This window comes from Candoia aspera, chromosome 7 (assembly GCF_035149785.1).
Source record: "Candoia aspera isolate rCanAsp1 chromosome 7, rCanAsp1.hap2, whole genome shotgun sequence".
Lineage (NCBI taxonomy): Eukaryota > Metazoa > Chordata > Lepidosauria > Squamata > Boidae > Candoia > Candoia aspera.
This window is the reverse complement of record NC_086159.1, coordinates 67,689,279-67,712,912: the sequence shown is the minus strand read 5'-3', so window position 1 is coordinate 67,712,912 and position 23,634 is coordinate 67,689,279. Positions and strand designations below refer to the sequence as shown.

At 35.7% G+C, this 23,634-nt stretch overlaps 1 protein-coding gene across 4 annotated transcripts in view; it reads left to right on the top strand.

The window, feature by feature from the left end:
• The window catches only part of SLC2A13 (solute carrier family 2 member 13), a 135,947-nt gene that overhangs the window by 42,421 nt on the left and 69,892 nt on the right, over nt 1-23,634 (top strand). For all 4 annotated transcript variants that reach the window (XR_010068283.1, XR_010068284.1, XM_063307979.1 and 1 more), the window contains exon 4: nt 22,696-22,804. Coding sequence is in view for 2 of the 4 variants with exons in the window: in XM_063307979.1 (XP_063164049.1) it covers nt 22,696-22,804 (109 nt within the window). In the remaining 2 variants the exon portion in view is untranslated. The remainder of the gene's footprint in view (nt 1-22,695; nt 22,805-23,634) is intronic.

The window sequence follows — 23,634 nt, the reverse complement described above, 5'->3', positions numbered from 1 at the left end:
ACTACTTTTGATCTGAATGACTAATTGCCCAATTATGACTTGTGTGCTTCCTATATCTTTGAAATACCTTCATTTGTACCTTAGTTTAGCCTGAATAGAGATGCAACATTTATCTTAGAGCCAGGCAGAATTATCTTGAAACCATGGCTTCAGGTTAGTTTCTGGCCTAAGATTTAGACAGCAGTACTCCAAATGCAAGCATTAAAACTAAATGATGGGTGCAACAGATGAAGAAAGAGAAGGTACTACACAAGTCTAGTCCACATTTCTGATTGCAAAAATTTTGGAGGTCTGGAATATGATGCTGGAACAAGAACATGTATATAGCATAGTATGAGCAGAAGTACAAACAGGAGCCTACAAGATTTGGCTGGACTTGATAGTTAGCCTAATGTATCTCTCCTACAAGAATGCTCCTATTTTATGGCAATCTCTGAGTTGGAGCAACATTATTTCTTGCAGTTGGAATGTTTCAAGAACCCAGCAGAAGTTCAGGGGAAAGGTGTCTCTGATTGTTTCAGATGTTGGCTTATATTTGTTTGAGTGGCAAGGTATGTTAATTTCGGCAGTTGCTTGTACACACAGGTAGTTCTTGAGTTGTGATGGCAATTGGGGCTGGAATTTCCATCGCTAAATGATGCGGTCGTAAAGCGTGATATCACGTGACCACATTGCTTAGTGATGGCAATCCCTGCAGTCCCCATTGCTGTCATTAAGCGAGGATTATGAACTGTTCAGTGAGCACCTCCTCACAACTTCCTGCCAGCTTTCAACAACCAGAGTCAGCGGAGAAGCTGGCAGGAAGTTGCAAGTTCCAGGTGGCTTGCAAGCAGGCCAGCAGGCAGTTAGGTGGCTGCTGATGGGTGGGAGAGGGAGTGAGGGGGTGCATGGGTAGCGAGGGAAGCGCAGTGCTTGGGTGGCTGCTGCTAGGTGGGAGCGGGTGCATGAGGGTGCACAAGTGGCAGGGGCTTGAGTGTGGTGGGGCTAGGGGTGGCTGCTGTTGGGTGGCAGAGGGTGTGCAAATGGTGAGGGAGGCACAGTGCGAGTGCAGCGAGGCTCAGGGAGGGTGCGTGGGTGGGAGAGACTCACCTGAGCAACTTGTGACCTTCCCTGCCAGCTTCCCTATTCCCTTTGCTTGTTGGAATCTGGCAGGAAGGTCACAAATTGAGATCATGTGACCATGGGAGCTGCAACCATCGTAAATGCAAGCCAGTTGCCAAGCTCCCAGATTGTGATCATGTCACTGTGAGGGTGCTCAGACGGGCAGAACCTTGAGGACTGGTCATAACCACCACTCATTCAACGCCATCGTAATTCAATCTGCAAAATTATCCCCATTTCAGTGTTGTCATTAGGGATTTAGAATAATCATTTTATTCTACAACATACTTAACAGGAGCATATGTTTAATGCATTGTATTCAGTCACTGCAATTTTGCAAAGAGGGAATGGCTTTCCTGTTAAATTAACTGGATTCTTGAACCACATCAGCATGCTTATAATTTTACCTTCATTGTGAAAAAATAGGAGTTGTCACTGAATGAGTGGTTGTTAATTGAGGACTACCTGTAATTGAATGTACAGATTGCTATAGATAAAATATATCTAAGAATAAGACAAATTTCTTTATTTTAATTATTTATTTTAATTAAGAATTTTCTACATGCTTGTTGTTTTGTCACCTTCCAACTTCAAAGGAAGGTTCTTAATAGATTGTCCATGAGGCCCACAGTGAACATTTCTGGAATTCCAGCCAGCAGTATGGTGTTTCTCATCTCCCAGCTGTAGAGACAGAAGTTCATCATGGTTCCTCAAAGCAAGGTTCAAGCATAGTTTGATTCAGGCCCCAGCAGTCCTATTTCAAGAACCCAGCAAAGCCATTCCTTCTTTGCAAAATTGTAGTGCTTGAATAAAATGCGTTAGAAATATACTCTTGTGGAATATGTTGTAGAATAAAGTAATTATTCTAAATCCCTAATGACAACACTGAAAGTGTATTGTTGGGGATGGGGATAATTTTGCAGATTGAATTAGACCATTAGGTAACAGCCATATATTTTTTGACTACTATTGTCAGGATAGCTCCATTAACAATAAGCAATATTTATGGTTATTTATCTTATAATGAAGGAAAACAAACAGCTTTTAAATGATAAACTAAACATAAAAAAATTAAGAAAACTGCAGTGAATACAACACAACAAATATTACACAATATTTGCTGTGTAATGTTTGATTAGTTCCTTTAGTATTCCAGTTTTGTTTTTGTTCTTTTTAAATTAGCTCTTGTTAATACTGTAGTTCTTGCCAGGAATTTTACAGATGGACTTTGCTATCTTTCAGTTTCAATAGTAACATTTAATTCTGGATTGACCTTTCAGACTATGCCTGCTTTTCTCTGCAGAATGGTTTAATCTGCAAAGTTACTAAATATTGTGCCAAGGTACAATGTCAGGGCGTTATGCTATTGTTGCATTATTATTAATTTCATTCAAACACTGTATATGGCTACCCATCACAGAACAGTGACTCTGGGCAGCAAACAGAAAATAAAACCAAGAACAACAAAACACAATTATTAAAAAATAAAAACTAGAAATAATCAGTATAATGCATGCCAGCAGTCTAAAAAAATCATTCAATTTTACATTTAAGAAGAAAACAGTAACTAATCAACAGGGCTCACCTAACAACTAACCAGTGGCCTCTCTTTTTTATTCCTAGCACTTATTTGTAATTTTTAAAATCTTTCATACATTTGTTAGCGAAGCTGGATCACATTAAGTAATTCTTGGAAAATATCAGCATTTTAGCTGGGGTGCCTGTGTGCTGTACTTTTCAGAGATTATTCCACTTTTTGAAAGAATGGCTTCAATATTGCATTATGTCATAATGTAGTTTGCCTAGCATATACCTTAGCATAAGGAATGGTTCCAATCACTGATTTATAAACCAGGATTTATGTCAGCATTATGTGTGAACCTAGTCAAGTCTGGTATATTTAACAAACCATGATTTACAGAATTGCAGTTTGGCATGATAAGTGAACCCAGGCTATATTTGAAGGTTTCTCCAGTCCAACTTCAGCTTAAAGATGAAGAGCTTTAAGAAAGAAGAACATGGGTCTTCCCATTTAGTAGTTGGTACTAGGTCAGCAGTCTGAATAACACAAATATAACCTGATCAGTTTCTTGACTGTGATATGTGTATATATATCTTTTTGTAATTTAAACTGTCTTAATTATTTTTAAATTTACATCAATGTAGGTAAATGAATATTAGCAGCTTTTAGGCAAACAAGCAATGTTTTCACATTTTTAGGTGGTGCATTTTTTAAATTTGCAATGCCACCTAATCTCGATTCTTATACAGTTTGTTTGATTCACCATAATTGTTAATCTTTTTATTGTTGTTGCCAGAAGAGGGAATGTGCTGATATAGAAGGAAGCTGAACTCAAAACTGATCTAGATGCTTTTGGTTTACCCTTCCATATTAATCACTGATTAGCAAGAATATGAACTATATATCTGGAGAAAATATCTCTAAGGATAGCTTTACAAAATTCCTCAGTAGTTTTATATATTAGTTTATGAAAAATATTAATATGTTTGCACCATTATTGTTGTTTTATCAAATGGAATTTTAAAAATTGGTGGAGTTGTTGTAGGACAGATGCTGCAATATAGTTTGCTATGCAATTCGTATTTCTACTGCAACAGTTCTTAGCACTGGTAAGAGAGAGGAACTTCAGAATCTATAAAATGCTCATCTATATTTCTTTTTTGGTTCCCCGTGAATCAAGAAAGACTTGAGATGATCCATGACATAAATTTGGAATTTAAAAAGTAGTTTGTAATTTCTTACAGGAATTCACAGGCAAAATGTAAAATATTTTCTCTGAGGTTTTTAAGACTTTGGACTGCCAAGGTTCTTGCTTGGATCCCAGCCTACAATTATTCTTCAATGGAGAAATGAAGGTCCAAAGCATCTCATACAATTTATAGGTTAAAATTAAAATAGATCTATATCTTCAAGAGAGTTTTCTTGCTTATTTCTAGTGTTTATACACTACAGCACTACAAATGTATAATGTAGTACAGCGTAGGGATACTGTTAGTCATTGAATACATTTCTTCATTGGAGCAGAGGTTCTTTAAAAAGGAAATTATTTCATTTAAGGACTGTAATATGCTTGCCTTCAATGCTGGTTTTGGTTGATTTAACTCAATAATAAAGCCCAGTTTCTTTAAAAAGACTGGCATTATCCTTTGAGAACTGCTTAAGAAAACTACATTTTTTTTCTTAAATAAAAATTTAATGATGGTAATAAGTCATAGTAAGGCTTTTGCCCTTTTTTCCAAGGGAAAAAAAAGATTAGAAATGGAATTGTTGATGTGTATGTGTTTTGGGCAAGCAAATTAGTCTAATTTTTTTATCTGATGAAATACAGATATTGCCAGCCTGCTTAGTTTTGTAAGATATTTTACAGCTACTATAACTTTGACCATAAATATATTTTTTTGCCTTTGAGTAATTAGAAAAAGATAAAATTAGTTTTTAAAAGCATTCAAATAAGTTCTTCTCTGTTTTCAAATTACTTTGTAGCCTTTTCATTAAAGTAATGTGTTTAAAATGTCACCCAAAACTTAAGGAATTAATCTTGGAAGGCTACAAAGACTGAAATATTTTGGAGTCAGCTAGCCAGCCATGTCAGTTATTTAAAATTAGCTTCCACTGTATTTCCCAATTTATGCAATTTGTGTGAGTGTTCAGTATCCATGTTCACCTTTTCTCAATAATCAAAGTAGTTCTACTTCCAAGGCTTTTTCCCTTCAGTTCCTATATATGAGGAAGGTAGGTTACGAAGTCCATAAATCCTAGAACAGCCACAGTGTTGGCAGTACATAGACGAGGAATAATGTCTGAGTAGCAACAGAGTATTCTCTAAGAATTCAGAATTCTCCAGCTCTATGTATTCTTGATTGTGACTTATATATGCCAATGAATACTACATTACCAGGGATACAAATCTATGTAATAGTATTTGCCACATTTGCAATTCACCGTGAAATACTTTTATAATAACAATGTTGCTCATAAATCACAGATTGTATTTTGAGACCAATTATTAGTGCAGAACTGGATAATGTCCATATATTCACACTTTTTTACATGAACAAATAATTTGCTATGAAAGGGGTTTGGTGTGCTAACCATTGTTAAAACAAGTTAAGTTGGCAGTAATAATACATCTTTTTCCTACATAGAATATTTTTATTCACATTTTATTTCAACAGTGTTATGGCTTCCTCATATTTATCTTTTGTTGCTAAGACAACAGAATTCTGTTTCCCCACTATCCTTAAAATTTGTAATGTTTATAAAAGGAAAATAAGTGAGAGAATGTTTATGTATAACTAGTCTTAAAAAGAGGACCAATAATTAAAATAGTAAAAATTGTAATTTCTTTTTTCCAAGCATATATCTGCTCCAAAGGTTAAAAAGACTAATTTAGAATGTACCATAAGCAGACATTTTGAACTTTCATTAGAAAAAGAAATATAGTAATGAACTAAAATATTGCAACATTATGTGGGCATGTTAAAATTTTAATTATGGGTCTCGATATAAAATGAATGCACCAAGCATGATTGGGACAAATATTCAGGTTTAGCAGTTGAAAATGGCAGCATCAGATGATGACTTGCATTGATTTGTGAATGGGCCATCAGAAATGCAGCGTGAATTGACAGAATCTGCTGATTTTTATGTACTGTGTAAAACACAGTATCTTTCTGTTGAGTCATATAACATATTCAGATGTCAGTCATCAAATGTGGTATATATGACTATGGACCTGCAAAAGACTCTCCTCCCTGATCCCTCCTAGCTTATTGGTTATTCTGGAAAATATTGTTTTAAACCAAGCCAATCAAAATTTATAAAATAATGAGGCAGCACAGGGCACATGACTTGGAGAGTGTTTGAAACAATGCTGTTCTGAGTGTCCCTGTTCTGTGTTAAACTTGGAAAAGCCATTGTGTTTTGCAGTAAGGTCAAGGCAAAGCTCTCTGAACATGCATGTTTTGTTTCAGGTTCAAATCTTTCTGAGATTGGAACAATTTTCACAGCTCAAAACCAGCTTTGTTTCCTTTGACATCCCTTTGTCCTCTTTTCTCCTCCCTTCCCTGCCTTCACATTCTCCCTAGTATCTGCTAAAGAAGGGAAGGTTGGTTTCATATGCCTGAATTGCTTACTTGCAGAAAGCTTTTCAATCTAGGCTCAGGGCAGAAAGCAGCGGGCTGTCCACCCTGTTCTAATCTACTAATGAATATTAACAGTCTGCTAAGAATTTAAAATAGTATTTAAATATTAATGGAGAAGAAACATTTAATGAGAGAGATTATTATTTTTTCTTTCTTTTCATTGTTGTCATTCCTAGACTCGTTTTGAATTCTAACAGTCCAAATAACCAAACATTCTTTTGCAATCTGTTGAAAATTACAACAAAAACTATGGCTCCACATCTATTACTATGACAGAGAGAGTAGGTGCAGCAAACACTTCAGTTATAGCATAGTTTTGTCACCATATATGCTGACCAAGATCACTCATTAAACTCAGTTAATAAAGCTGAAGAAGCAACAAGAAACTACACTGAACCATGGATCAGATTTTTCAGCTGGAATAAATAGATGACTACAAAGTAGTTCCAACATCCAAAGGATACAAGATGCATCAAGAGTCCTTGATTATAGTTGCAGAGCTCCTGTGATGATTTTTCTGAAGAGCTAGCTTCAACCAGAATTGATGGGTAGGACATGCTAAGATTGGAATTCTGTTAGTAAAGAGAAAGAGTTCTTGGAGTCAAACAATTTTAGCACAAGTGTGGTGGTGGTTCCAATTTGTGGCCAAATTTTAAAAATATGGTGATAATCTCCCTCTAGTCCAATGTTTCTCAACCTTGGCCCCTGGAAGATGTATGGACTTCAACTCTCAAGATTCCCCAGCCAGCATGGTTGGCTGGGGAATCCTGGGAGTTGAAGTCCACACATCATCCAGGGGCCAAGGTTGAGAAACACTGCTCTGGTCAAACAGAGCTCCTGGTCAAACAGAGCTCCTAAGTTCTCATTTGTATTACAGGTAGTCCTCAGTTAATGACCATTTGTTCAGTGACTGTTCAAAGTTATGATGGCCTTGAACAAGGAGACATATGTCCGGTCCTCAAAGTTGTGGCCATTGCAGAGTCCCTGTGGTCACGTGATTGTGATTCAGGTGCTTGGCAACTGGCTCGCAATTACAGCAGTTGCAGCATCCCATGGCCATGTGAACACCATTTGCAACCTTCACTGCCAGCTTCTGACAAGCAAAGTCAATAGGAAAGCTGACAGGAGGTTGCAAATGGCAATCATATGACATCACACCCAACGACCGTGCGGGATTTGCCTAATGACTACAACTGGAACTACCAGTACTGCTGTTGTAAGTCAGCGCGGTCACATGACATTGAGCTTTATGACCACATCACTTAGCAACAGAGTTTCCAGTCTCAATTACCGTCATTAACCAAAGACTATCTGTACTGTAAAGCAGAATTGTCTGCAGGGCTGTTTTGAAAAAACAGTCCAAAACAGGTCAGTAACATTATTAATGGGGGCTAGCTGATACAATCATATTATGACAAGATATAAAAGAGAACAAAAACCTAAAAGAGGACAAAAACTTAAAAGTATACATTATAAGACAAGGCTTGATAAAGTATGGAACTCCATGAGGAAAACAATAAGTCCAACGATTTCACCATTAATCTCTCCCCTAAATGCTTTTCATGTTGTAGATAACTACACTAAGAAAAGTGTAATTACATATGCAAACATGGTCCACCCAGATCTTATGAATAGATTAAAGACACAGCAAGAATTATTCAGTGAGGCCAGAACATACCATGACTGATGTATTTACAAATTGGTGGAAGAATAAAATGTGACCTCAAAAGTGAGAGAGGGACATGAAGAAAAATGACAGAATTTGAAATGCTTATACAGAATCAAGACCATCCACTAGGCTGTGTATATAAACTTCTGTTTAGATATGATACAGAGACAGAACAAGTAAAAACATGTATGATAAATTGGTTGCAAAACTTCAAAGAAACCGTTTCAGTTCAACAATGGGAAGAATGTGGAACAAATCTATAAAATTTACCCAAGCTATGGTTTCAGAGAGAACTGGTATAAAATGTTTTACAGGTGGTATATAACTCTGTCAGTAATTGCCAAAATAGACAAATCACATAGTAATAAATGCTGGAAATGCCGTGAGACAGAAGGAACATTTTACCATATGTGATGGACATGTAAAAAAAAAACCCAAAGTATTCCAAAAGTACTGGAAAGACATACATAGCACCATTTAGAAAATTTTAGGGATCAAATTTGAAATGAATTTCAGCTAAATTTAAGCAAGAATGGCTTCCGTATATATTATATATTACGCAGCAAAGTAAATACAAACACTTAAGAGTATGGATTCTAAAGTCTATGCCAATAGTACTGCAAATCGATTGGAGTATAAAGAAGGGGGAAATCAGAAATTAAATATATACCTATACTATTTATAGGGGTGTTTTTTTAACATTTGTAAATAATATAATGGAGATTTTGGCATTAAGCTCAAAAGTTTATATTCTTTTTTATATCTTAAAAACAACACACTCTGCTTGGTATCTTTTACTGATGTTATATTGAACAATAATTGTATAACTTCAGTAATTATCTATTTGTAGACAATATTTTTTTAAAAAACACATTTTTGCTTTAAATACAATTTTTAAAAAATAGGATTTTCAGTTTAAGGGTATAATGCAAATAAGATCTTTCAGTTTACCTTGAACATATATTTGCTTCTATGTATCCCTGTACATGAGTTGTGAGACTTTGGTAATGTTTATAAAATTTTAGAAGTAAGTAGATTTATGTAGAGCTTCACTAATTAAACAGAAGTTATAAAATCAGACCTTTTCAGATGAATTCTAGGGTTCATACCAATAACATTCTTTGAATGTTGTAGCCAAATTGATATTTACCACACACGAGGCAAAGATTTAGGGGTAGGTTAATCCACTTGGCCCAGGTTATATAATTTGGCATGGAAGGTGATGTTAGTGACCTGTAACCTTTGCCATAATTTTTTTAAAGTTAAGATTTAGGTTGAGTATCTGGGTGAAATATATGGAATACTCACTAGCTAAGTACAGTACATACGATCTAATAACAGTAATTAATTATTTTATTTAGTAATAATTTAGAAAATGTTTTGAGCTAGCTATGGCCAGGATTGTTTTCTTTTTCAGGCACATGTTTAACAGCCATAAGAATATGGCCTGGCGTATATGGGTGAACTGAATTAATAATTCTCTGAAATGTCTTTTTGTATTTTTACAGGGATTGGGTTTAGCTGTGGGGAAATCGGTGGGTATTCTCAGCACCAGTAAAATTGCTCCTGAGCTCATCAAGGTCCACACTTTCAGAGAATCCTTTCCAGCGTATCCTAGCAACAAGAACAGTAATGTGCGCAAGGGCCATCAGGGAGTTTGTTTTTTATTTTTTAGAAAGCTATGAATTTAAGATTATGTAGTTCATGATAACTGAAAAGTCAAAAGCAAGGTTGTTTAAGGACTTAAGCATTTTCAATTTATTCCTCCAGGAAAAAAAAATACAGCATGTATTCTAAACTGTGAAAAAAGCAAATCAACCAGTGGGGCTTAATAGGCTATGATTTTTAATTTGGGAACATACCACCATAACAATAACATCTGGTAAATGGTTTGTGCTTGAATTCTCAAATGAATTAATCTACTCTGAAGGTGACAACAATTGCTCCACTGATGAGGCATCTAGATTTTCTTTTTTACTGGTTAGTTAATGATCATCTCTCTCTCTCTCTCTCTTTCTCTCATCATTTAAGCTAAAATAGCACTAGGAAATACTGACAGTTCACTAGCTTCAGCTAGATATTTCTGAACTGTTCATAAGAAGGGCTATACAAGAACAGGGGAAATACCTCCTTTACCATTCTGTTCCCAGAGTGGTTAACCAGGCTGATCTATTAGTTGTGTAATGGAATGCATTGTTTATTTTTATAATCAACTAATCCCAAAGCAACAAGATACCTATCAATACATGAGCATAGTATTATTCTCCCACTCCTGTTCACAAAACTGATCTTCACAACTCTTGTTTGCAGCCATGTCACTGATACTAGAAGTAATACCTAGCCATTCTAGAATAATTTATTTAGTTATTATATTTTTAACTTATAACTCCACTCTGAGAGTTCTTAGCAGAATTACAATACATTACATCAGCACAGCCAAACATAGGAATAAACCTCTCTATATTATAATTAAATGGAGAAGAAAACAGCACATAGCATGAATCACTAAAAGTGTAGAAAAATGATAAACAGTTTTACTTACAGGTAGTCCTTGCTTAACTACGGTAAGGGATTGGGATGAGAATTTCTGTTGCTAGGTGATGCAGCTGTAAAGCGCGATATCACGTGACCAAGCCACTTAGTGATGGCAGTTCCGGCCCTTCCGGTTGCAGTTGTTAAGCGAATCCCGTGCCATTATTAAGTGCGACATCACGTGTTCACCATTTATGACCTCCTGCTGGCTGTGAAGGTCACAGATGGCAATCAGGTGACTGTGGGATGCTGCAATATTGTAATTGTGAACCATTCACCAAGTGCCCAGATCATGATCACGTGACCACGGGAATGCTGCAACAGCCACAAATATGAGGACTGGATGTAAGTATCACTCGTAAGTTTGAACAGTTGCTGAACGAGTGGTTGTTAAGCGAGGACTGCCTGTACTATGTAAAAGCCAGTAATGAGGAAACCAACTTAACCTTTCCTGTGAAACAGTTTTATAAAGTAAATGCTGTTTTATAGAAACTTCTACAAGGCTTTAGATAGCAACCATGGGCTTTGGGCATATGGGAAGAACAATTTTTCCTATGTCCTCTTTCCAGGCTTTTAAATATATACATGAAAATGCTTTGGAGCAATGAAATCTGCAGTACCTTCTCCCATGCAAGTACACCCATAACTATGGATGAGTTAGTAGAATGTAAGACATAGTATTTTGTACAGTAAAGCCCTGGTTATGAAAGAATTCACTCACACTCTCTCTCTTCTGAGACATTAACCCAGAAAGTTTGTTGGTTAATAAGAGATTGATAGATGGTTCTATTTTCAGTTTTTCTGGTTTTCAGTTTCTTGAGTTTGTGTTTTAAAATACTTTCCCAATGTCTTGTACATTGCCTTGAAAGTCTGCCTACCAAACACCATTAGAAATATTACAATACATTTGTAATGCAAAAGCTGGAAGGCAGTATAATACTATTCTGAACGAAGATATGCTTGCCATCCTCTAGTATGTCCTGCCTAGTATTTGCTGAGCACAAGTGGAGTCCCTTTCATTCATAGAACTCTGCTCTACCTGCCTTGCTGTGTTGTATTTAGAGCAACAAACACCTCTAATTTGCACTGTCAGCTATTTTAACAGTCTTCGAGTAATAGTCTTACTATTTTTAAAGTGGTAATAGCACTTATCTTCATATAGTACTGTGAGATGCTACATCTGTTGAACTTTCTATAGCAGGTTGCTGTGAAAAAAACCACCATAATTATGTTTTTATTAGTTGTCATCTCTAATCCCAATACACTTCTCATCATACATGTTTGTCCTTTACAGTTATGAATCAGCCAACTTGCACCTTCATACTCAAGAATGACTAAGGGCAAATGTAATGCACTGGAGACCGTTTTTGCTTTTTATTCTTTAACTTTGTTAACTGGCCAGTCACATACATTTTATTTATCTGAAAAGCCAGAAAAAAAATTAAGTGTCAAGGTTAAATGAATTGGGTTGAATAAAATGCAATAAGTAATTTCCTGTAGAAAAACATAAAATAAAATAAGAATTTTGCTTGTTAATGAGTAGTGGGCAAATTGTCTTTGGCTTCACAATTTAAATTAATCCTCATCAGTCAATTTTTGGAAAAAGTTTACTAGTGGCTTTTAATGCTACACACACACACTCTCTCTCTTTGTTTCTATTAAGGGTAGTTTCCGGCTCTAGCCAACTCTGACTGGAAATTGAACGATTCTTTAATGTCACCTCAGGTAATTGCAAATTTAGGAAATAGTTGTTCTGTTTTGCTTATTTTTCCTCATCTTGTAATTGGAAAAATAGCCATGGGATCATGAACTTCTATAAGTTTTGAAAACATGGACCATAGGATACACATTAATCTAAGAAGTTGCACATCAATTTCCTGACATTTTCTTCTTTAAAAACATCAAAGGCCTTACCACTGAATGGGCAGCTGTACATTGGGATAATTAATGTATTAAGTTTTCTGTACATTATGATGTGAAGTTCCTAACTGCCTGAAACTGGAGCTGACAGGAATGAACACTTTTATTTGCTAGAAGGCACAGGCTTAAGCTTCTGCCATCTGGTGGAGGCTAACCTTTTCTCCTCTGTATGAGTTCTGCCTTCTGCAGAAAAGGAAGGTCTTCCCCTAGCACCATCTTAGGCCAAGAATTTCATAAAAGAAAAAGTTAGAGGCTCTTAGGAAGAACGAGGGGAGGAAGCTGGCACAAATGTTCTCTTGTCCAGGGGCAGATTCAAGATCTTGGTTTTCAGGAGCTAGTCACGTGGGAGCCCAAACCAGCTATAGGCAGCTGTGACAAATCACAATGAGCCAGGAAGGCTCCACTTCATCTTCTCTCTCCCTTCTCCTCCCAAACAAAACAAATGCAGCAAGTAAAAATCCTTGTATTTTTCTTTTAAGCCTTCCTCACAGTGAGAGTGATCACAACAGATATTTGCAGGGATTGCAGGAACAGCAACATAGGGAGGAACTTGAGGATGCAAAGAGAGATATGGGCAAGTAGTAGGAACAGATAAGTTCTGACGGTGTTAATGTCCGTCAGACATTTCTCACCCTACATCACAGTTGCCTTTGGATAGTTTAGGATCTAGTCTCCAGGTGACAGTTGTCTTTGGATGGTGGTAGTGCAGGCGCTAGACCTTTCAGCCGTGGAGATGATGGTCTCCCCCCTCTCCCCACTTAAGAGTTCCTGTTCAGTATCCCTCAGTGTCAAACACAGTGGGGAAGAAGGTCCCTTAAAGCCACAAGGAACCAGCAGTCAGCTGAAGGAGTCAAGCAAGAGGTCAGAAAGATTCCTCTTAGAAGGTACAAATCAAGAAGGACAGGTATCCAACTGGCACAGAAATTCTGAAGGCTGTTCAGTTTGGACTTCTGTTATATCAAACTATCAAAATATTTATTTAGTTAGAATAAAAGCATATCAGAAACACACATTTAAGAATTAATTGAAACATTCTTAGATAAATGGGATAAAAGGACATTTTGTAAACACATGTAGAAGAAATAGAAATACAGTGATAAATTCAACCCTTCCATAGTTTGTAATTATTCAGAGAGGCTGTTCCACATGATCCAAATGGAAAACAGCATTTCTTAAGTCCTAATCCTGTAATTCCTCTCTCTCTGTGTTTTGAGCAGGAAGCCAGTACATAAATCTAACAACATATAACTTAAACAGAGTTGCAACAAAGTATTTTTAAATAAAAATGTTTGCTAAAATTTCATGGATGAAAGAATGGAAAAGCAATTATATAACCCTTGTTTTAATTTGAGTACAGACCTGATCATTTTTTTTAAAAAAGCACTATGTTCAAATATCTGTTTGTTTGTTTGAATTTAATTTGTAATTTAATTTTTAATAAAAATTTGTGTCCTGCGCACCACCCACTTTACTTTCACAATGCCCATAGTGATTATTGTATGTATATTCTAAATTTAAAACAATTGCTAGATTAGAAGTACAATAAACTGAAAATTTGTAGGTAGTGGTTGGACATATTTTGCCAGGAAGTAACATAAGGAGAACAGAAAATAATTAACATTGAACAACAGAACTGCTTTCTCTGCCAAACAGAGAAATTTTGAATTCGCAAACAAAACTGGCAGATGGCTGGCATATAAATTAAGGAAGGATAAGGGAAAAAAAAACAATTATTAAAATTTGTGAGAATAATGTAGATCTAGTAGACAATGAAATTAAAAGTGCATTTCATACTTTTTTTACAAATTTATATAAAAAACAAGAAATTTCAGCTGGCAAAATTGATGAATATTTACTAAAACATAGTTTGTCGAAATTGTCACATGAGCAGAAACTAATAGTTAATAGCCCCATTACAGATCATGAGATCTTAGAAGCGATTAAAAAACTGAAAATAGGGAAAGCACCGGGTCCAGATGGCTTCTCAGCAGGCTATTATAAATGTTTTCAAGAACAAATTATCCTACCATTTAAGGAACTATTAAATGTGATTATGACTGGATTGAAAATACCAAAGACATAGACAGAAGCAAACATATTAATTCCAAAAGAAGGACAGGATCTGACACTTTGTAAAAGCTATAGGCCCATATCCTTATTGAATAATGATTATAAAATATTTACATTAATTCTAACAGAAAGATTAAAAACAGTGCTCCAAGAAATTATTGATCAGGACCAAAGTGGCTTTCTACCTAAAAGACACATAAAAAATAATATAAGGATTGTGTTGGATGTAATACTCAAGTCCATAATGAAAAACAATTTACTCTGTTATTTTTAGATGCTGAAAAAGCCTTCGATAATTTAAATTGGAATTTTATGTTTAAAATCTTAGAAAATATGGACTTTGGAGATTTATTTATAAAAGCAGTAAAATCAATATATACCTCCCAAAAAGCCAAAATTATAGTAAATGAAGAAATAACACAAGATTGTGAAATTGAAAAAGGTACGAGACAAGGCTACCCTTTATCACCACTGTTATTTATTTTAGTACTTGAATTTCTTATTGGAGGTATTAGAGATGATAGACAAATAGAAGGTGTAAAGATAAAACAAGAAAAGTTTAAGAGCTTTTGCAGATGGTCTAGTTATTATTATGTAGAACCTGCTAGAATCCATTGACTATTTATTAGATATATTGCAAGAATTTGGAAAATTAGCAGGCTTCAAAATAATCAGAAAACAGAAAATGATAAACTTAAATATGATATAAAATAGTCAAGCTATGTTAGAAAATAAGACAGGCTTCAAAAGTGTAAAAAAGATTAAATATTTGGGAGTAGAAATTGCAACAAAGAACAACGACCTATTTCAAAATAACTATTTGAAAATATGGAATGAAATAAAACTAGATTTGTCAAGATGGGAAAAACTACATCTTTCTCTGTTGGGGAGAATTTCCACAATTAAAATGAATGTATTACCCAGAATATTATTTCTATTTCAAACCATACCAATATTAATAACAGATAATCCTTTGAAAACATGACAAGGAGACTTATTGAAATTCATTTGGCAAGGGAAAAAACCAAGAATAAAATTTAAATTATTACAAGATGCCAAAGAAAGGGGAGGATTTGGATTACCAGATTTGAGATTATATTATGAGGCGTGTTGTTTGATGTGGTTAAAAGAGTGGATTGCACTAGAAAACCATTGTTGTTTATTCATTTAGTCGCTTCCGACTCTTCATGACTTCATGGACCAGCCCACACCAGAGCTTCCTGTCGGTCGTCAACACCCCCAGCTCCCCCAGGGACAAGTCCGTCACCTCTAGAAAACCATAGGATGTTAAAATTAGAAGGACATGATCTAAAATTTGGTTGGCACGGTTTTCTATGGTATGATGAAATCAAAGCAAACAAAACATTTAACAATCACTGTATTAGAAGAACTATTATAAAAATATGGGAAAAATATAAATCTGAATTAACACCAAACACGCCCCTATGGATATCTCTCCAGGAAGCATTTGCCGGAAGAGAAAATATAGAAAGTCATAAATGGTTGAGATACAGAGATTTATTAAAACTTGAAAGGGATAAATATGTAATGAAAACGAGAAGAATTAGAAAAGGAAGGATACCTTTGCCATTGGTTTACCTACATACAACTAAAGGAACAGTTTAAACTAGATGAGAAGAAGTACAAATTCAGAAAAGATTCAACATGGTGGGATAGTCAATTTTGTATTGATGCTGATCATATTATAGCTAAGATATATAAAATGTTATTACAGTTAAAATGGGAAAACAAGCAAGCTAAAGAATGTATGAATAAATGGGCAAACAACTTTGGGTATAACATTATGTATGACCAATGGGAAAGGATGTGGACTAGAGGATTAAAATTTACATTGAATTATAATCTGAAGGAGAACTTTTACAAAATGATGTATAGATGGTATATAACTCCTGATAAAATATCAAGAATGTTTAAAAATACATCAAACACTTGCTGGAAATGTAGAAACGAAATAGGTACGTTTTATCACATGTGGTGGTCTTGTAAGAGCAAAAAAAATTCTGGGCGTCAATACACAATGTTAATTCAAAAAATGTTGGCAATGGACATAATCCAAAAACAGGAATTATACTTACTGGGTCTAATGGAAGAAGAATTAGGAAAAAAAACCCTGGAAAGTTCCTACTGTACTTGATTACTGCCACACGAATTATTTACGCCTCAAGGTGGAAAGAAGAGTCTACCTCATCAATAGAAGAATGGATAATTAAGATAATGGACTTGGCCCAGATGGCGAAACTAACGGACCTGTTAAATGATAAAAATATGGACGATTTTAAGAATGAATGGCGACCTTTTCTTGATTATCTAAGGACAACGCAAAAAATAACAACTAAACACTTAATCAAATAGAAATAGGGGTGACATAGATTGAAAATAGAGAACTCAACTATAGATCCAAAATCACAGTTTAGATAGTCGGAAACCAGTTTTTAATAAGATTTGTTTTCTTCTTGTCTTTTGTCTTTTGTCTTTTTTTTTCTTTTCTCTTTGTTCATTGTTATATGTATTCGGATGTATTATGTTGTTTATGTTATTTTGCTTTCTAATAAAGTATTTTAAAAAAAAGAACTGCTTTCCTTCTTAGCAAAATTGAGATAAAAGCTGTTATGCATTGCTAAATATCTATAATAAGTGAGTAATACAGAATATCATTATACTTCTCTGATCTCAAAATTTATGTTAGCACAACTTTTACCTGCAATAAAACATTATCATAATATTGTACCAACAGATACATCACCTGTAATATAAAAGAGGCTGATAAAACCTCATGTATGTATGTGTATGTGTGTATATATAAATGCCAGAAGTCTTTGTTGAATCCGGAGATGATGATGATGATGATGATGATGATGATGATGATGATGATGATGATGATGATGATGGTACTGTAATGATACCTCATAATCTCCAGGCAGTTATTCTTGATCAGCAGGCAAGTATGTCTAAGAATATTTAATTCTGACCAGAGAATATCCAGAACTGCACAATTTTCACACACACACACATGAATTTTGATTATAATAGTAAACTCTAATACAAACTAAAGAAAGAAAAGAGAACAGAAAGAAGCAGTAAAAAGGGAAAGGGAAAAAAAGAAAGGTAAGAATATAAGAAAGAGAAAAATATAGAAAGAAGTGAATTCCAACTTTCATCACAAGTTTAAACAAATTTAGTGACTCTTCACCCCTTCTAGGGGACGCGGTGGCGCTGCGGGTTAAACCGCTGAGCTGCCGATCGGAAGGTCGGCGGTTCGAAACTGCGCGGCGGGGTGAGCTCCCGTTGCTAGTCCCAGCTCCTGCTCACCTAGCAGTTTGAAAACATACAAATGTGAGTAGATCAATAGGTACCGCTTCGGCGGGAAGGTAATGGCGTTCCGTGTCGTCATACTGGCCACATGACCCGGAAGTGTCTACGGACAACGCCGGCTCTAAGGCTTAGAAACGGAGATGAACACCGCCCCCTAGAGTCGGACACGACTGGACTTTACGTCAAGGGAAACCTTCACCCCTTCTAAGGTTGGCAACATTTATTTCTTCATCCCATATTCCATCTTTTATCTATAAACAAATCCATTAAACATATTTTCAGTCCTGGTGTCAACAGAAAGTTCGTAAAGGGTTGCCAGAAGTAACAGCATACCTTGTTTTAACCTTGATCAGATAAATCAACTTTATATTCCTTTTACTTCTAACAGTCTTAATCTTTAGTTCATTCAAATATTGTCACAGGATTTGATTTCTCTTCATTTTTTCTTTGTCCCATTGCACAGAGTTCTTCAAGGCTTTAACAAGCCTCTTTTGTAAATCCAATAGGGAAAAATTATCCTGGTCACTCTCTTGGTTTATCATTTGTATTTCCCTTTTAGATTTTAAAATCTCAACCAGTTTCCTTTGTAGATCCAGTGAAACATTCTTTTCTAAGTTATTCTCTTGGCCTGTCAGTTGTAAATCCACTTTCAATATCATCTCTATCTTCTCAAATAAAATTTGTTCTACGTCTGTCATTTCTTCAATAGCATCTTTTGGACATAGTCTATCCATAGAAGCAAACGTCATTACTGACATTGTTGATATTATGGCTACTCTTTTCTGATTCCATTCTTCAAAAGTCTCCTTCAGTATTTTTATTATTATAATGTTTTGCATCATTTTGCGGGTTTAGATATCTTTGCCTAAAATCTTTAGTCCCCTCCAGTGTCCAATTCTTGAAATCATGAAATTGCTTATCTTTGTTACGTCTTGTAAAAACCAAAACAGGATCTATTTCCCATAAGAAGCTGTTTGTTCTTTATAATTAATCCCAAAATCTTATTGTAAAAGTTTCAATATTCCAATTTTATCTGGACTCTTAGTCCGTTTATAACTTTCTAAGATCAAAATCTTATTTAGCATTTTGCTGTTTATTTCAGATTCTTTAAATTCTTAAGCTTATGATTAAAATTTTCTTTTATTCAGGCAAACTCACCTGGCATTTTCAGACTTCTTGTTCTGAAGGTCTCTAATAGCTTAGAAGTAGTTAATGAGCAATTTAAGGAAGTGATGTTTGCAAACTTAGTGTCCTTTAAAAGTTTCCTCCACTGTTACAAGCAAGATGACAAATCCCATCATCTCCTGGCATTCAAACCCGCGGAAAACCTCTGTTCTGTGGTCTCCGCGCAGGGAACAGCCATCCAGAGCACATGTGGGCGATATGGAGAGGTCTACTCACTGGTTCCTTGGTCTTTGCCATGGTCATCGGTTCTACTTTCGCATACCTCCCCTGGAAGTGCACCATTTTTTTCTGGCTACTTAACATCCTGATTACTTTATTTTGTTCTTCTCATCCAAGCAGTTCTGTTATGGAGATTTTTTATTTCTGTATCTTTTTTTCTGCTACATTTTGTTACATTTTATTCTTCCTTCTGTAGCTTTAAGAAGAAAAGCCTTTTCCCAGCTTCCCTTGTTTTACTTATGGCCATCTTAGATTTTAGAAAACTGCTTTCTTCTTGTTCCTCTGCCTTTGAATTTTCCTCCTTGCTTTTCTGTTATTGTTGTTCTGGTGCATCTTCAGTTTGGCTGGATCTCCCCTCTCCCCATTAAATCTCTCAGATGGAGCTTTACTAAGATTGACCTTTACATGATCACAAACTTACAGTCTTTGAAACAGTTCCTGTTTACACTTCTTGAGGCTTTTGTTAAGTGCCTATAACTCAATTAGTACTATGAATTGTGCCTAGCACTGTTGTTAATCATTATTAATAGCTCAACCTTCTGACTACTGAAGGCCATCAGGATATTCCCTCTATCAGTCTACGATTTCCTCTCCCTTGTTTATATTGTGCATTGATTTTTCAGGTTACCTATATACAAGAAATATGTAAAATCTTGTATAAAGTGGCAGTAAAATGAGGGTGTAGCAAGGTAAAGAAAGATGCCTGTGCTATTTTTTTCCAGTTCCAGAATTCTTTTAAAAATATAACTGTCTTTGCAAGTCCTGCTAATTTTCTTAACAGTTCTAGAGGTTCCACAATGGGAAGAAGCTTCTGGCCCTAAGCAAAATCCCACTCCTTTATGGCCACTTAATTAGTGGAAGAGAGGCCTTTTTTCCCCTCTTAGTTGAATTCTCAGCATTTTGAAAGGATTTCAGGCAGCTTTCCCTCTGTAAGTTGTGCAGTGCTCATCTCTTTTGCAGCATTTTGAGGAAGAATAAAATGTGACAAAATATCACAGAGTAAAACAATACATGAATTTTTAAAATTCTATAACAGTTCCTTCTGGATTACTGAGTTACATATTAGGGTACAGAAATCTGCAGACAGGGATTTTTTTATCCCCCTTCAGGGGTTTTATTGTTAGGTTACCCAACTAACTGAGGGCCTGAGAAAGTCAGAGAGCAGGACACATTTCATAATTTCTTCCCGTAATGTTCCATTAAAAAAAAACCTTTTTTCCCTACTTTCTTGCATTTTGTTCTCTAGGCAATCATAACTTTCTCCCTGTAAAGCAAATCAGAGCTGCATAGGGCTTTTTGTGGGTCCTTTATAAGCCAACTAAATCCCCCAGATGAATAATGTGGCGGTCACTTTCTTTATATGAGGCGAGGATCTTGTGTTCAAAAAACACTGTTTGACTACTGCAAATGGGGATGGATTAAGACCCTTAGAAATGGTAGTTTCCCTTAGAATAACCTGTATTCACAGCTTACAGCAGGGGCTTCATAATTTACAATTCAGCATTTTAGCCACTGTGCTTATGGCATTTCAGATTCAGTTTTGAGACTTCTAAATTTCCTAACTTTGTTAGGGTTTCAGACACTAATGTTGGTGGTCTACATATGCTGCTTACTCTCAGTATAGGTTGTTTATATATCATGATGGAGTAGAATTTGTGGTAAGAATGCATCAGTGTTGCTAAATGGAACATTTCCTGGAATTTCACCACAGAAGGAATAAAAATTAAAGAGGCAGCTTTTCCCTGCAACAGTAACAAGAGTCATTTTCAATTTAAGTTTACCTGGAGCAAAATGCCTTGGGGTTTCTAGCGTATCCAGAAGAACCAGCAAGGGTACATGTTGTAAAGACTGTCATGCCACTAAGTAATAACATCAAAGGTTTTGTTTTCCTCTGTGGAGTACCTCTCGTTCTGAAGTCAATATTGAATGTGTTGTGTTTCAGCAACACAGCTTTAACAGGATAAACATTTCTGAACACAAGGTGCTGTCCTTTTAATTTTAAAAAAATAGTGGTACGTAGTTCCTTTAGGGAATGTACAAAATGCAAGTTATTCCAAACTTGCAAAGTATTAATCGTCCTGTGCAAAGAAAAAGTCACTTTCCAAAGTACATTGATGTGAGCAAAGCATTAAAACACCCCTTCCTCCAAAAAGCTTGGTGGTGTAACTTCATTTTCCCCCCATTGATCTGTACAGTTAAATACATGCATACTGGGGTGCTTTGCTTTGCTAAACAAATGCAAATTTAGCTTGTAGTAATAGCTTCCAAATCTATTCCAAGAACCCGAAGGAGTGTCATACAGAAGAAGGCCAAGAACTGTTCTTAATCTTGTATGGAACGGAATAATGTTCTTAAGTGAGAGGGAGGTAACCTCTCTTTGAATGTCAGGAAAAACTTATAATAAAAGAAAGGACTAACTACTGAAAGAGGGCGAAGGTGTTCAGTCGTACCTTAAACCACCATCTCTTGTGGATATTATGATTTGGTTGCCTGAAATGAATAGAGAGTTGGATCTGATGGTGTAACCAGCTCCTAACTCTGTGATTCTTTAAAAGCTGTTAGTAGCATAGTTCTTGTACAAGTAAGGTATGTTGATCAATTGAAATTCTGAGATATATAACACTAATCCACATGGAAGAATTTTGGAGTGAAAAGGAGTGCTTAATGTGGTTTTCAGACACTGCATGACACAGTGAAGAAGTGTTTTAATGCTGCTAATTGAAGGATTTAATGAAAATAAGAGTTATTTCTCATTGGTGATTTCTGTTATATATACTTTAGCATTTAGTATTGCTTCCTTCCTTGTGAGAGATAGCTCTACTGGAGCTTATTCAGTTATAATTTGGCTTCAAGCATGCACCTACATATGGTGCAGCCTTGATAGAATACAATTGTAGTTCTGAAGTACATTGCTCCCATTGGTAAAATAGACCAAATACTGTGTTAGGCTTTAAAGTAGAATTGCTTGAAGTCCAATCTGTAAACTGCATTTCTGCTATTTCAGAACATTGGTGAAAGAAACTTGTACTCTTAAATTGCAAAATAGTTGTGAACTGCAGGCTATACGTTTTCTACAACTTTTCATTAATGGTTAATAACTTAGCTCTGGGCACCTACATTCTAGTTGGTGGGATGCAGGAAACAGTATGTGGGCTTGCAAGGCATTCTTTAGATTAGAACTCTTACTATGTATATAATGTGAGCATATATCAAGTAAAATTGGGTTTGGGGCTTTGGGCTTTGGTTTAGTATGTTAGCAAAAATGTGCCAAACCATACTGATTAAAAGGTGATATAGGGAAAATTGCAACTTAGAATGTCAGAGGAACATATGGTAAAGAGTATGCAGAAATACATTAAATGGGTAAATTTGTTATGAATACCAGTATACATACTAAGGATGGATGCTATAAAAAAAAGATTTATACAGAGAAGATTCAAAATAGATAGATGAGCTACAGAAACTCTAAATTAATTGAAACATTTTTGTTTCTTTTGAAGCTGGACCTGTGATCTACAGAATGCTGACCTATCCTCCAACTCGAAGAGAGTTGATTGTGGGCTGTAGTTTTCAAATGTTCCAACAGCTGGCAGGTATTAACACAGTCATGTATGTATCATTTAACTTTTTAAAGAGAATACTGTAATTTATTTTCAGTTTAAAAGACTGAAAACATTTTTAAAATGTTTAACACCTGAATATAAAATACAAAAACATAAAATTGACCTTTCAATATAATGTGTATATGGTTATTTGCATTAATCTTTAGTTTTGCTTTGGGAACATTCAAGCTTCAACCTCTCCAATTATTTGTTCTTAGTCTGGTTGCAGGGAGTTCATAGCCAGCAGGAAGGGAATTGGTCTGAATGTGGATGAGCACTAATGTTTCTAAATTAATGCTACATAATGTAAAGCCTAGGGCCAGTTGTGGCCTCCTCTTTTTCCCTTAGCAAAATTGGTCCTTTCCAGCTCTTTGCGGGAACATCAGTACTCTTTGCAGGTCCAGTTAGAAAAGATATGGTGGTGAATGAATTGTGTTGTGTTGTGTTCTGTCTCTCCTTTTCAGATTTAGGGAAATCTGTTGGATGCCCGTTCTTGATTTCACCATTTCCTTAGTATATTAATTGCTGTACTGTTCCATATAATTTGGTGAGGAATATGAGATACAGGAGAGGTTGTAGAAATGGAGGCAGACTTAGGAGAAACAACTGGGTTTCTGAGAAGGAGCACAGTAAGCAAAAAGGCAAGGTCGTCACTAGGTATGCAGAGACCTATTGTAATGGAATGTGGGAAGGACCTTGGGAGCCTGGGCAAAGAGATGCTGCCAAGGGAACAGTCAGATAAGAGACAGCATAGCCCACAGCTGGATAGTGGGCAGGACAAGAGGGTCAGAAGGGACCTTCCCTAGTTTCTCAGGCAATAAAGGAGACATGGCAGGA